Genomic DNA, 14,224 nt, shown 5'->3' with positions numbered 1-14,224 from the left:
CAACTGCTCTTTGGAAACCCCATGAGGCAACTCTATTCTGTCCTATAGGGTCACAATCAGTTGGCATGGACAGCAAGACATATGGTTTTATGGGGCCCAGTTATCTACCCCTATCCTCAGCCTCCACGTCAGAGCACAAGTCAAGCTGAATTGGATGTCAGAGTTTAGCCTCAGGGCCTAGGTGGGGCTTTTTCTTCCACCCACCCCTATGTCATCTACTTTCCAACATTATAGAAAAGAAGCAGGAAGAAAGCCAGATTGAATGTTTGACCTTCAACACAGTGATCCCTCCACTTAACATACATCACTGAATCAGTGTCTTGACTTTAGACTCTTCAGATTAATGGTTCTTCCTCCTGGAGTAGGCAGATGGGTGGATTTGTTTCCACCTCCTCCCTTATTTCACCTTGTCGGCATAGCATTAGTAGAAGCATTGTTTTCTCCTCAAAGGAAGAGACTGTTCTTGCTCTTTGGCATTCCAGTATGGGACCATGCATTAAGAGGAATGTAGACAAATTGAAGGATCCAGAGGAAGATGATAATGTCAGAGGAACAGGTGATGGAATTAGGGAGGTTGATCTGGAAAGGAAAAGGGGCATGGGGAGATATGAGAATTGTTGCATGAAAGGGGAATTGAGTGTACTTTTTCTGTAACAGTAAAACACTTGCTGATTATTTGCTGTGTGCCTGTTGCATCTCAGGCAGCTCATCATGTGATCTTAAGAGGCTATTTTACAGTACAGAAAACTGAAGCACAGAGAGATTAAGTAATTTGCCCCAGGTCATACACCTAGCGAGGATGTGGCTGATATTGGAACTCAAGTCTTTTTCACAGTGTATTCCCTTTCCTTTTTCCCTAGGTATAGGTGTAAGAAAACGATTGTTTTGATTTTCATCTTCTTAAGTGTTCGAATCCCTAGATACCCTCCAGCACTTGGGTCTGGATGATGCTAATGATATTGCTATAGTATCTTATGCTTTCTGAGGAAGCCAAAGGGAAAGTCATTTCTCCTAGGGACCTTTCTTTCCAGAGTCCTTCCCTAGGATGATAACCCCATGTTTAGTGTCAGCTATGAACAAATTAATAAACATTTTTTCTTTCTAGCATACAGGCAATGCTACTTCGAGTTTCCAGGAAGAAAACCTTATCTACAGCACGCTGGACCTCTTGTTTGCTGGAACAGATACAACTTCCACAACTCTGCGCTGGGCTTTGCTTTACCTGACCATCTACCCAGAAATCCAAGGTGAACATTTGTGTGCCTGGACGAGGCCAGAAGAATGCCTCCTGGAACATACCGCCCCAGGGTTGGGACCAGAAGATAGCATGGTATAATGAAAAGATAGGTGGAACAGTCATGAACTAGACTCAAGACCTAGCACATTCTTTTTCTGTCAGGGATAGTGATGGGTCTTGGTAATGCAAATATAACAGGGTCCCTTTGCTCGAGAAGTTGAGGATCTGTGGGGAAAACAGTGAAGTCAATTGACACTGGGTTAAATTTTATAAAAGAGTGACATTCGTGTGTGAAAATCTGGTCTTTTAGGTAATGACTTGCCATTGCCCTCTGAATAATGTCCACACTCTTCAGAAAGATAGAGAATTCTATCGCCAAATAAATTTAAAATTTAGGGAAAGGCTTAAAAACTTCTCAGAGTTTTTACTGCCAGCATCAGCCCCACCCACTCTGCGTGTTGCCCTCACTAAATCACATGTCAGTTGTCCATTGCGCTGTTCTTATTATGCCTCTGTTTATTCACACGTGCTGTTCTCTCTACCAAGAATACACTTCTCCAATTTCCCTAAATGGTAAATTTCAAGCTCTTCTTGAAGAATCTGATCAGACACTACCTCCTCTATGATGTGTTCCTACTCTTTGATGAAATTACTAGCATTTTCTTTCTTTAGAGACAAAGGGAACACACACCTCTTTCTTTAAGGGCATGTTTGAAGTGTTAAACATCACTTCTATACACATTCTTTTGACCAGAACTTAGTCACATGATCACAGACTTGCAAGGAAGTCTGGGAAAGGTAGTCTTTAGCTGAGAAACCCAGTAAAATCTTTATTAGTATAGAAAAAGAGGAGAACAAATATTTGGGGACAGCTAGCAGTTTCTGTCATTTATTGTGTTCTCACCTAACTCAGTTCATGCAATCCTCAAAATATCCTTAAGATGAATGTAGATTTATCTCCACTAATTTATCCCCCCAGATGAAGAAACTGAAGCTCAGAGAGTTTAATTAACTTGCAGCATTAATTTAGTAGAGCAAGAGTTTGATCCAGATTTGTCTTACACCAGGGCCTAGTTTCCACTCTTACATATCTCCTTGAAAAACTACAGTCTCTGGAGCCTACGTTATTCTTAATAGCCACAACAATGAACTCAAACATACCAACAATCATGAAGATCATTCAGAACCTGGCAATGTTTTCTTCTTTTACATATAAAGTTCCCACGAGTCAGAGCCAACTCAATGACACTAATAACAAAAACAACTACACTATAATCTTAACCATTTTGACCCTGGTTATTCCATTCCTTACCCTAACTAGACACAAAAAAATTATGGAGTTGAAATTTTCCTAAATAAGCCCTTTCAAGGATTAATAACCATTTGTTTATAACCTGATCACTAATTGAAATACAACAGGTAAGACCTTGGAGGCCACCCCTGCATCTCTGGAAGAAAGCATAGAAGTTTAAAAAAATAACAGAACCTTCTGTTTTCCAGAGAAAGTACAAGCTGAGATCGACAGAGTAGTTGGCCAGTCACAGCAGCCCAGCCTGAACGACCGAGAGCACATGCCCTACACCAATGCCGTCATCCATGAGGTGCAGAGAATGGGCAACATCCTCCCCTTGAACGTGCCCAGGGAAGTGACATTTGATACCACTTTGGCTGGATACCACCTGCCAAAGGTAACCAGGGCCTCTCAGCCTCAGGCCTTCAAATCTGTCTTTTTAGAAGTAGGAATCTGAATTTGAAAACTGACATGTATTCGTATCGTAATCAGTCACTCAAATGGGGAGAGAGATATATTAAACCTGATATAATCCACGTATGGGCTTTAGAACATTAGTACGCCTAGGTTAATAGGTATTGGGGGAAAGACGGGGAATTCTATGATCATATAAATTTAGGGAAAGACTTAAAAAACTCAGAGTTTTTACTATACTAATTTGCATAGGAGGGCAGTGTTGGTTCAGTGGTAAAATTCTCACCTCCCATGCAGAAGACCCGGGTTCAATTTCTGGCCAGTACATCGAAACCACCAGTGGCTCCTTGAAGAAAGATGTGGCAGTCTGCTTCCATAAAGATTCACAGCCTTGGAAACCCTATGGGATCGCTATGAGTCAGGATGGACTCGATGGCAGTAGGTTTGTGGGCACCTCATCGCAGCCACTCCGTGCCTGGCAGTGGAGGTTTAAGTGTTGCTATGATGCTATACAGCTTCCAGCAGAGCTTCCAGGCTAGGAAGATGGACTACAGAGAAAGGCCTGGTGATCTGCTTCTGAAAATCAGCCAGTGAAAACACTATGGATCACAACAGTCTGATCCCGTTGTCTGTGGGTCGCCATGAGTTGGGGCAACTCGATGGCAGCTGACAACAGCATGCATTATGAATATTGGTGAGGATACAGCAGGCAGCAGTTCTGTCATACATTGTCACAGAACCTTTTCCTCTTTCTTAGTAGAACATATTGAAGGACTAGGCACTTGCCGCATGTAATCCTGGGGCTACAAAATGTGAAAATGTGAAGGGACCCCTGGAGGCGTAGTGGTTAAGAGCTATGGCTGCTAACCAAATGGTTGACAGTTCGAACCCACCAGGCACTCCTTAAAAACCCTATGGGGCAGTTCTACTCTATCCTGTAGGGTTGCCATGAATTGGAATTGACTTGATGTCAACAGGTTTGGTGTTGGGGTTTTTTTTTTTTTTCTGAGTGAACATCACATTAACGCTGATGTTTCTAACATACTGTCCCCACAAGCATTTCTCCAGCTTTCACTTACACCCCCAGTGATAAGGAACTTACTTTCACAAAAGGGAAACCAACCCAGGTATGTGCAACATTAATTACTGGAGTAAGAAAGGAGCCAGCATTTATCAAGCAGTGATTGATTGTGTGCGTGGGCTTTAGAGGTTCTTTCAAAATGTCTCACTCAGCCCTCAGAATAACTCTTTTTTATATCCATCTTTGAGGAGCCCTGGTGGCACAGTGGTTAAGATCTCGCCTGCTGACCAAAAGGTTGACAGTTCAAATCCACCAGTCACTACTTGGAAACCCTATGGGGCAGTTGTACTCTGTCCTATAGGGTCACTATCAGTCGGAGTGGACTTGACGGCAATGGGTTTTGGAATACCCCTCTTTTAGACTGGGAGATTGAGGCTCAGAGGAATGAAGTACCCTGCCTAAAGTGTCTCAGCTGCTAAACGACAAAGTTGGGATCCAGAATCAGATCTGTTCTGCTTCCGAGGCTTTTCGTCTTTTTGTGCTGTTCCATGTTGCCTTCACAAGAGTTGCTTTACTTTGAGTTTAAAATTAGAATCTCCCTGTAATTTTCCTCAATTGTTGCTCATGGCGCAACTAGACTAATGGTGATGCCATGCATAAGAGAACAAAACGCTGCCCAGTTTTACACATCCTCACGAGTAGTTGCAGATCTGACTGTTGTGACCCATAGGATTTTCAGTGGCTGATTTTTGGAAGTATTTTCCTGTTAAATGCCCCAGTCCTCACAAAGGAACCCTGATCCCACTCTCCCCACCACTCAAGATCTCTGCAGACAGCCCTCCTGTAACCTATAACATCCTCTCTAGAGACTGTACATTCTCACATCTCTTCCCTTGTTTCCTCACCACCTGGGTCAGCCTCTGGGGATCCATTCTAGTTTGTCTACATTTCTCTGAGTATGTCGTACCCAGGAACAATCTCAAGAGGCAGAAACAGAGGTGCTTTTCTTACCCTTGGTCAGCTCTTGGCTGTTCTTGGTCATACCTTGGACACTGTCACTACAGAGCCAGGAAATGCAACTGTGCATGCACTGAGTTCCTTATCGATTAGTTGTCTTGTGGTGAAGGTTGAAGTCTAAATTCTAAGTGCTGCTTGCATTTTTCTAGCTAACTCATCGAACACCAAGCAACCAACCCAGCTAGACAAACCCCTTCTGCTACTGATTATTAAAGTCAACTTCAGTAAGCAGCCTGGGAACTAGGAGATCTAGTTGACTGTCTAATGTAGAGACTGAGAGCCAGGGCATCAGATGGACTTGGTTCAAATCACAGCTCTGCCTTTTCTAACTCTGCAACCATGGGCACATTATTTAACCTCTTGGAGTTTTAATTTCTTTGTCTGTAAAGTGCATATAAAACCTCTCTGACAGGATCCAGTACAGCATTTTGCCTGCTGTTTGTTGTAGACAGTTTCCAAAATAGTACTTGCTCTTTATTGACTCAACAAATATTCATTAATCACTGAATGTGCTTAGGTCAGGAAGAACACCCCTGAGCAAGGAAACAACCATACAAATGATAAGGTTAGATAATTCCAAACCCTGAATAAAGTACAGGGTGCTATAAAATGCAAATTAGCTGGATCACAGAGTATGAGCAGGAGTGGTCAGAGAAGGCTTCCAAAAGGAAGTGATGTTTGGACCGAGGATTAAAGAATGATTAAGGGTAGCTTGGTGACAAAGTGGGGCAAAAGAGCGTCCCAGGAAGTGGGGGAAAAAAAGCCTTGTAATGAGGGGAAACATGGCATAGTTTGAGAATCTGAAAGAAGACCTCTGTAGCGGGAATGAGGCAGGAGGAGGAGGGTGGCCCAGACAACGTCAGATGATGGATCTGCCTTAGGCTGAGCTCTCTAGAGAAGCAAAACCAGATCACGTGATTGTAGGGTTTTGGAACGTTCCAGTTCCTTGGATCAGATAGAGTCTTTTCCCAATTCATGGAGCCACAGGACTGCTGAACCCAAGATGAGCAGGTCAGAGAGCAGGGCTTCTGGTCCCAGGCTGTGACAGTTGAGGAATCTCCAAGGTCGGCAGAGAAGACTGCAAGGTTTTTACTAAGTCCCTTAGCTGCAGGGGCTGGTGAACCCAAGACAGGCAGGTCAGGGAACAGGACTCTTGCTTGCAGGCCATGAAGATCAGCGAATTCCAAATGGACAGGTAAGCTGCTAGCTCAGGACCCAAGAACCAGAGGTCAGACAAGAGACAGCTGCTGGATCCAGAATAAGCCAACAACTTTTGCAAGGCGAGCAGGAAGGAAGTAGGTGGTAGAAGACGGAGAGATGAAGGCTGAGGAGGTGGTGAGCTGCCACAGGCCCCAAGCCCACCAGTACCACTGAGCAGATTCCACCATGGGGTGATCACGTATAAGATTTGACAGGGAAGTGATCACAACCTTATACAACTGCCAAAACACTGAGAATCATGGCCCAGCAAAGTTGACATACAATCTTAACCATCACAGGGCCTTTGAACCTAAGAGTGATAGGAAGTTCCTGTAGGGTTTCAGGTTCTGGGTAGCAGTGGGTGGGTGGGTGTGGTTTGCTTTAATCATTTTCAATAGTCACTCTGCTTTCAGGATGCAGAGTAGATTAAAAAGAGCAAGAGAGGGCATGGGACATACTTGTTAGCTGCCTTAGAGTCGGCCTTCAACTCATGGAGACTCCATGCACTATAGGATAGGATTGTTGTGATCCATAGGGTTTTCACTGGCTGATTTTTGGAAGTAGATCACCAGACATTTGTTCATAGTCTGTCCCAGTCTGAAAGCTCTGCTAAAACCTGTTTAGCATCACAAACCCCCAAAAAACCAAACCCAGTGCCATCAAGTCGATTCCGACTCATAGCGACCCTATAGGACAGAGTTGGACTGCCCGGTAGAGTTTCCAAGGAGTGCCTGGTGGATTTGAACTGCCAACCCTTTGGTCAGCAGCCCTAGCACTTAACCACTATGCCACCGGGGTAAATCACCACTGACAGGTGGCTGTGCTTGAGGTGCATTGGCCAGGAATCAAAACCCTGGTCTCCTGCATGGAAGGTGAGAATTCTACCTCTGAACCACCACTGCCATCGGGAAATAGTTAGGAGGCTATTACAGGAGTGTAAGAAGCAAAGTGGTAGCCTGCGGAGTGAACATGGAATCAAGGTGAGAGAATGAAGAGAAATTCAGGAAGTAAAATCAGTGATTCTTGCTGATGGATTGGATGAAGGCAGAGTGAGGGGAAAGGATGCATTAAAGACAACACTTGGGTTTCTTGCTTGTGTAACTGGATGAAGATGGGTGCCTTTTACAAGGCTACCTGATTCTAGTATTAAACCTACTGGGAGAGGAGGTGCCATGTACTAGACATTGGAGGGAAGAAAATGGGAGAAACAGAGATGGCTGAGACATCCTTTACCTTTGTGGAGCTGCCACAGTTATCCCCTCACTGAGCAGCTGGATTGATTTTCGTACAGTGCTGTCTGGCCAGCTGCTCCATTATTTTCTTCCTCCTGTATACACATCCCTTCCCAAGTCCTACACTGGCCTGTCCCTTTAGAGAAGATACATTCCACAGTGCATAGCAGCGAAACTTCCCTGGTAAAATTCCCAGTAGGCAGTTCCGATCCATTGCTGTGAAGCGTCCCATGGCAAACAGCAGAGTCCTGGGGGGTTGGACTCAGGAGATGATGGGCTTGGGAGGATAGGGGAGTTCAGGGTGTAGTCAAGGTATAGGAGCCTGAGGACTAACACCCTCTGTGTAGGTGTGTTGTGTGAGTGAAGCCTTGCTTGAGTCTTTGCTGCCTTCTCTAGGGAACCATGATCCTGACCAATGTGACCGGGCTTCACAGGGACCCTGCAGAGTGGGCCACCCCTGAAACATTCAATCCGGAGCATTTTCTGGAGAATGGACAGTTTAAGAAAAGGGAAGCCTTTCTGCCTTTCTCAATGGGTGAGTTGTAATAAATAGTGTGAAGATCCAAAGTCCCTCTTTCAGCCTTCCCCAGTCTTCTCCCACCAGTCTTTTCCTTCAGCTGGAATGTCTCCACATGGCCCTGCCCAGTGTGGTTCCATCTTGCCCTTGGTTACAGCCCCAGGATTCTGGGGCTGGGCATTGCTTTAAGCTGCCCCTTACCTGCTAAGCCCTCCGTTGCCTCTGATGGAGATTTCTGCCTCACTTTGTTCTCCTTCCTAGAGTACCAGGGATAGTGAAACCTAGACCCTACCTCTTGCTCAAAAAGAAAGTTGGAAATCTGCCATCTTTACAGAGTTTTAAATCGTCCCAAATTCTTTTTCAGGACTGCCCCCTTATGCAGAAATAGAGCTGGTTTATAATGAGGAGGTGGGGAGGGGTAAAGGCAGGGATCTACTTAACATCAGAGGTATCAGGCAGTGACTGTGAATGTCGTGGACTTAACTAAATCAGGATCTACTCTGTAAACACTCCCTGAAGAGGTTCTTTTGCTTTTTTAAATTTTAGTTACCTTTTTGAAATCAAGTGACTATATGTGCATGGTACACACACTGAAAGGTACAAAAGAGGTTGCAGTGAAAACCATCATATTTCCAGGTCAGCTCTGAAAGGGTTTTTTGTTTCTTTCTTTTTTTTTTTGCTTAACTCATAACAATGTAAAATGAACAACAAAAATTCTTAGCATATTCCAGGCATTGAGTTAGATATGTCACATGCATTATTTCAAGTGATTTCCCAGTGCCTTAGTTCTGTAAGTGCTTACTGAGAGTCTATTATGTGTCAAGCATTCAGCCCTGAGGCTACAACAGTGAATAATACAGAAAAAATAAGCCTGCTGCCAAAGAACATATGGTCTAATATAGCCTTATGAAGTTCTAATTGCTATCTCTGCTATAGAGATAAGGAAATTGAGGCTTACAAGGTTTAAGTATGGCAACTAAAGTCATAAAACTTACACTTGGCAGTGCCAGGACTTGATGCCAACCAGATCTGTGGAACGCCAAAGCCTGTGGTCTTTATAGCATATCTCCTAACAATCACCAAATTCCACACAGAATTCATACTAGAGATGGCATAATAGTTTGCTTATCCTTAACTGAAAATAAAATAGACACTGATTTTCTGAAACTGCAATATTTTGCCGATGGCACTAAAGCTTGAAGAGAAAGGTAAGGGCCGGAATTTGAACCTGAGTTGACGGGACTCCAAAGCTCAAGAGTTCCCACTGTGCTGCATTGCCTCAAGTGTGTCCGGGCTAATTGTAATTACATCCTCTTTGTCTTTCTTCATCTGGTTGTCTGTCACCTTTGTTCACATTGGACAAGTCACTTCCTTTTAATGAAAGCTAATACTTAGGAATATTTTCCAGTCATCCTGTCAGCAACATCTCCCCATTTTGTGTTACAGCACAGACTTCCAGCCATATAATTCAATTATTATAATTATTCTTGTTCCTTGGATCTTGCACCAGATCCATGTGGTGCTGAAATACTAGAAATGTGGCCCTCTGTGTATCCCACAAAAACGCCTTCACCTAATGCTTGTTGTAACTTTGATGAGAGAAGACTTAATAGATGTTCATGGCTTTAAGAGGAAGAAGGGTCCGTTTAGGCTGAGCAATGGCTGGATAACTTTCCTTCATGTGGCAGAAGCTTTTCCTTGCAGTTGTTTCATACCTCCTCTGCTAAAAAATTCTCCCATCTTCGTTAGCCGGATCTTTAAAAGCTCGGCACACACTGCCTTGCTAGCACTTTGTTGTCAAGAATTGTATCATACCCTCTTAATTATGGGTTTCATTTACAAGGACATTATCTCATTTAATCCTTCCAGTAATCCTGTTATTAATAACTAGAAAGGAAGTGGATTGATATCTTTTTTTAATATGAGGAAATTGAGAATAAGAGAATTGTTTTTTTATCTGAGATCATGTGCCCAAGGCATTGGCAGAACAGACCTAAGAACCAAGTTCTTATACTTCTAATTTAATGCTGTCTCCAGTACAGCTAGAATATAATTCACCTTTCAACTTAAAGTCTCCTCTGCTGTAAGTTCATTAAGATGATGCCATATGTTTCAGTAAGTATATTGCTGCATAACAAACAGCCCAAAACTCAGTGGCTTAAAACAAGAAACATGCGTTATTGCTCACAAGTCTACAGGTCAACTGTGAAGCTGTGCTGATTTTGACTGGGCAAGACTGTGTCTTACATATTTTGGACACATCATTAGGAGGGATCAGTCCCTGGAGAAGGACATCATGCTTGGTAAAGTAGCGAGTCAGCGGAAAAGAGGAAGACCCTCAAGGAGATGGATTGACACAGTGGCTGCAACGATGGGCTTAAGCATAACAAGGATTGTTAAGGGTGAGGCAGACTGGGCAGTGTCTCATTCTGTGGTATGCAGGGTTGCTATGAGTCAGAACCGACTCGACAGCACCTAACAACAACAACTGTAAAAGGGAGCTCTGGTGGCGCAATGGCTAAGCACTCTGCTGCTAACCCAAAGATTGGCAGTTCAAATCCATCCAGCTACTCCACAGGAGAAAGACATGGAGATCTGCTCCCATAAAGATTACAGCCAGGAAAACCCCATGAGGCAGTTCTACTCTATCACATGAGGTTACTATGAATTGGAATCAAGTTGATGGCACCCAACAACAATCTTCAAAAATGTATACATCATGAAAGTTAAGGAGAGCCTGAAGAATTATTCTAGACTGAAGGAGATTAAGGAAGCATAACAGCTAAATGCAACATGTGATTCTGAACAGGATCCTTCTATAATAAAGGATTATTATTAGGACAGATGGCAAATCTTGAATGGGATCTGAGGATAAGATGGTGGTAATGCATCGATATTAATTTTCTGACTTCGATGGCGTATTGTGGTTATGTTAGAGAATGCCTCGTTTGTAGGAAACACACACTAAAGATTTCACAGATGATGTAGTCAACTTTCAGATAATTAGGAGAAAAAGTTCTTTGTATTGTTCTTGCAAGTTTTCTGTACATTTGCAAGTATTCCAAAATAAAAGGCACATTACGGACAGTAAAGAATTGTAATGTACAGGAAGCCATTTTGGTGATGCTACCACCCAAAAAGTTTTATTTAAAAGTAATCTTTTAAATTGCATTCTTCTCTGTTTTGAAAATTAAGTATTCTTTTGATGGAACTATGAGAAACAAGTCAGTCATACTGATTTTCCAGATCAATTTAATGATAACCTATTTTACACTTAGAATGTTTATTATTATGAAAGTGACATTTTAAAATAACTAATTTGTTCTATGAATTAGTAAATGACCTGGTCTGTTTAGATTCCACTTGCAGTCTACACAACCTATAATATAAATTTCCCATTGTAAGTGTACATTCCCTAAATGCCTAGAGAGATTATTTAATCTACCCCAAATCGTATGGCTAGGAAGTGGGAGGAGTTGACTTGCATTTCCACCCTTCTGCTTCCAGTTTTCTACTCTTGTATGAAAAAGTGGGAGGTGGCCAGGGCAGTGCCACCTGTGAACTGTGGAGAGAAGGATCAACTCCACAGTAGAAGCAGAGGCCCTTGTTTGGGAAGGACCTCTGCGTGTAAGGAGGACCACTGTGAGAGTTAGGGAGGCTATCCCAATGGAGAGGACCATCCACGTAAATGAGGTCCCCAGAAATTAAGGAGAAAGCTGTGATACGGGGAAAAGATTCTGTATTCATTTTCTAGGACTGATTTGACAAAGTATCGCAAACAGTGTGGCATAAAACAACAAAGATTTGTTCTCTCACATTTCTGGAAGCTGGAAATCCAAAAACAAGGTGTAGGCAAGGTTACTTCCTTCTGGAGGGCTCTGAGGGAGAGTCTGTTCTATGCTTCTCTCCCAGCTTGCGGTAATTTTCTGCGATCCTTGGCACTTAAGTGTCTGTCTGCATCATCAAGTGGCATTTTTCCTTATGTGTGTGTCTTATAAGGACACCAGTCCTGTTGGATTGAGGGCCCCCTACTCCAATATGACCTCATCTTAACTAATTACATCTGCAATGACCCTATTAATAAAAGAGCGCACAATCTGAGTTTCTGGGGAGGGCATAAATATGCGGGGACACTATCCTACCCAGTAGAGATGCTTCACACTTTGGAACTGCTACTCTGACATTCACTTGTTTGTATCTTTGACAGTTTCCTTCAGGGAGAGAAAATTTTAGTGCAGAGTTTTTTATTGTTTTGTTGTCTCTTTTTGTTTTATTGTTGTTAATTTTGGGTGCCTTTTTTTTTTTAGGCTAGATATCCACTTTCTAGATCAAACCAGGCCTCCTTATTCAACACTGCACCTTCACTCCTGTGCTTCCCCTACCTGACCCTTGAAGGCATTTGAGTTTATGATCTGGACTGAATTTCTGTGCCTCAGTTTACCCAGGTGGTTGTCAGACTTAAATGAGCTGCTGTAAATAAAGCCTTGGGGACTCTAGCAGGTCATCCCTCTGCTCAGGTTTGGCAGGATGGGGGAGAGGATTTCAGTCCCTGCCAGGCATCTCCTCCACCAGGGAAGAAAATTCAATTTTATGTCTTTGCCTTTCAGGAAAGCGGGCTTGCATTGGAGAACCGTTGGCCAGGTCTGAGCTGTTTATTTTCATCACTTCCCTTGTACAAAAATTTACCTTCAGGCCCCCAGCCAACGAAAAGTTGAGCCTAAAGTTCAGAATGGGCGTCACCATTTCCCCTGTCAGCCACCGCCTCTGTGCTGTTCCCCGAGCGTGATGCTGCTGGGAAAGGAGCAGGAGAAAAAGCCAGAAGAAACAAGGAATGTGTTCTGAAGACCCTAGTGCCTGCTCAGAAGTGAGAGAACAGAACAGAAGTGGCTCTGAGGAAAGATTGCAGGAATTGGACTAAGAGGAGACTGAATCCAGATCCAGCTCTGCCGTCCCCTCTGATGTCGCCTCAGGCAGATCATCTACATTCTGAAGGATTTGCCTTTTCACCCAGAAAACGAAAGGGGGATAATGACTCCTCCCCTAAAAAGAGTTGCTGTAAGCATCAAAGGAAGTAATGGATGTAAATAAAGTGGTTTGTAAACCATAAAAGTATGTCAGAAAAGTTATAGCTGTGGTCTCCTTCTCTCTTCCTTAGACATGTGTTAGCTTCTGGCTTGTTGATAAAGCTCAGTTTATTGAGAAGAGTTAGAAGTTGGACCCTTGGACAACCAAAGAGGCTAGCAATAAAGGCACTATGTTCGGCAGCCTTCTGTGGAATACACTTTAACTCTCACAGACATGGAGTCGCCATGAGTTGGAATCGACTTGGGAACCGGTTTTGGTTTTTACTGGTTTGTGCTTTATCTCATGTGTCTCAGAATGACCTTTGGGGAAGTCAGCAAAGCTGATAGTTGTCATTCCTGATTTATAGTCAGGGAAAGCACATGTTGTTGATGCAGTTGTTATTGCATAAGGAAATGCTACCTTGGCCTTGAACTCAGGCCAAGTAGGGTGTGACTACAATTAACCAAACCTGGGGAACAGGTTTGGGGAACAATGATGCAAATAGTTCCCTTCTTTAACCCATTGCCGAGTTGATCCCACTCATAAGGACCCCGTAGAACAGAGTACAACTGCCCCACATGGTTTCCAAGAAGCCCTGGTGGCACAATGGTTAAAGCACATGGCTGCTAACCGAAAGGTCTGAACCCACCAACCACCTGCAGGAGAAAGACCTGGCAATCTGCTTCTGTAAAGATTACAGCCTTGGAAATCCTGTGGAGCAGTTCTACTCTGTCTTTTTAGGTTGTTATGAGTCAGAATTGACTCAATGGCAATGGGTACAGTACGGTAATCTTTACAGAAGCAGACTGCAACATCTCTTCCCTGTGGAACTGGTGAGTTCAAAATGCTGACCTTTGAGTTATCAGCCACGAGCTTAACCACTGCACCACCAGGGATCCTTCTGTCTTTTAGGGTAGCTGAAATCACTCAACCTTGTTCCCTTAAGCCTTCCATCAAGTATTTGTTCTCATGCCGTTTCATGTTATGATTTACCTATGGAATGGATGTGCATCTTTTCTTGAAACTAGATGGTAAGCTTTGGATGGCAAGTATTACCAGCCTAAACTTACCTAAAGGAGCCCTGATACCACAGTAGTTAAAGCATATGGATGCTAACCAAAAGGCCGGCAGTTTGAATCCACCAGCCCCTCCATGGGAGAAAAATGTGTTAGCCTGCTTCTGTAAAGATTTATAGCCTTGGAAACCCTACTGGGAGCTCTACTGTGTCCCG

At 43.4% G+C, this 14,224-nt stretch overlaps 1 protein-coding gene across 1 annotated transcript in view; it reads left to right on the top strand.

Moving 5' to 3' along the window:
- The window catches only part of LOC126073132 (cytochrome P450 2J2-like), a 43,208-nt gene extending 30,145 nt beyond the window's left edge, over positions 1 to 13,063 (top strand). Inside the window, exons 6-9 of the mRNA XM_049879418.1 lie at positions 1,106 to 1,247; positions 2,738 to 2,925; positions 7,809 to 7,947; positions 12,537 to 13,063. Of these exons, the coding sequence (XP_049735375.1) occupies positions 1,106 to 1,247; positions 2,738 to 2,925; positions 7,809 to 7,947; positions 12,537 to 12,715 (648 nt within the window). The 3' untranslated portion in view covers positions 12,716 to 13,063. The remainder of the gene's footprint in view (positions 1 to 1,105; positions 1,248 to 2,737; positions 2,926 to 7,808; positions 7,948 to 12,536) is intronic.
- Positions 13,064 to 14,224: the final 1,161 nt, after the last annotated feature.

The sequence above is a fragment of the Elephas maximus genome, chromosome 3 (assembly GCF_024166365.1).
Source record: "Elephas maximus indicus isolate mEleMax1 chromosome 3, mEleMax1 primary haplotype, whole genome shotgun sequence".
Taxonomy (NCBI): Eukaryota; Metazoa; Chordata; class Mammalia; order Proboscidea; family Elephantidae; genus Elephas; species Elephas maximus.
The sequence above is the reverse complement of the archived record's forward strand: the minus strand, read 5'-3'. Positions and strand labels throughout refer to the sequence as shown.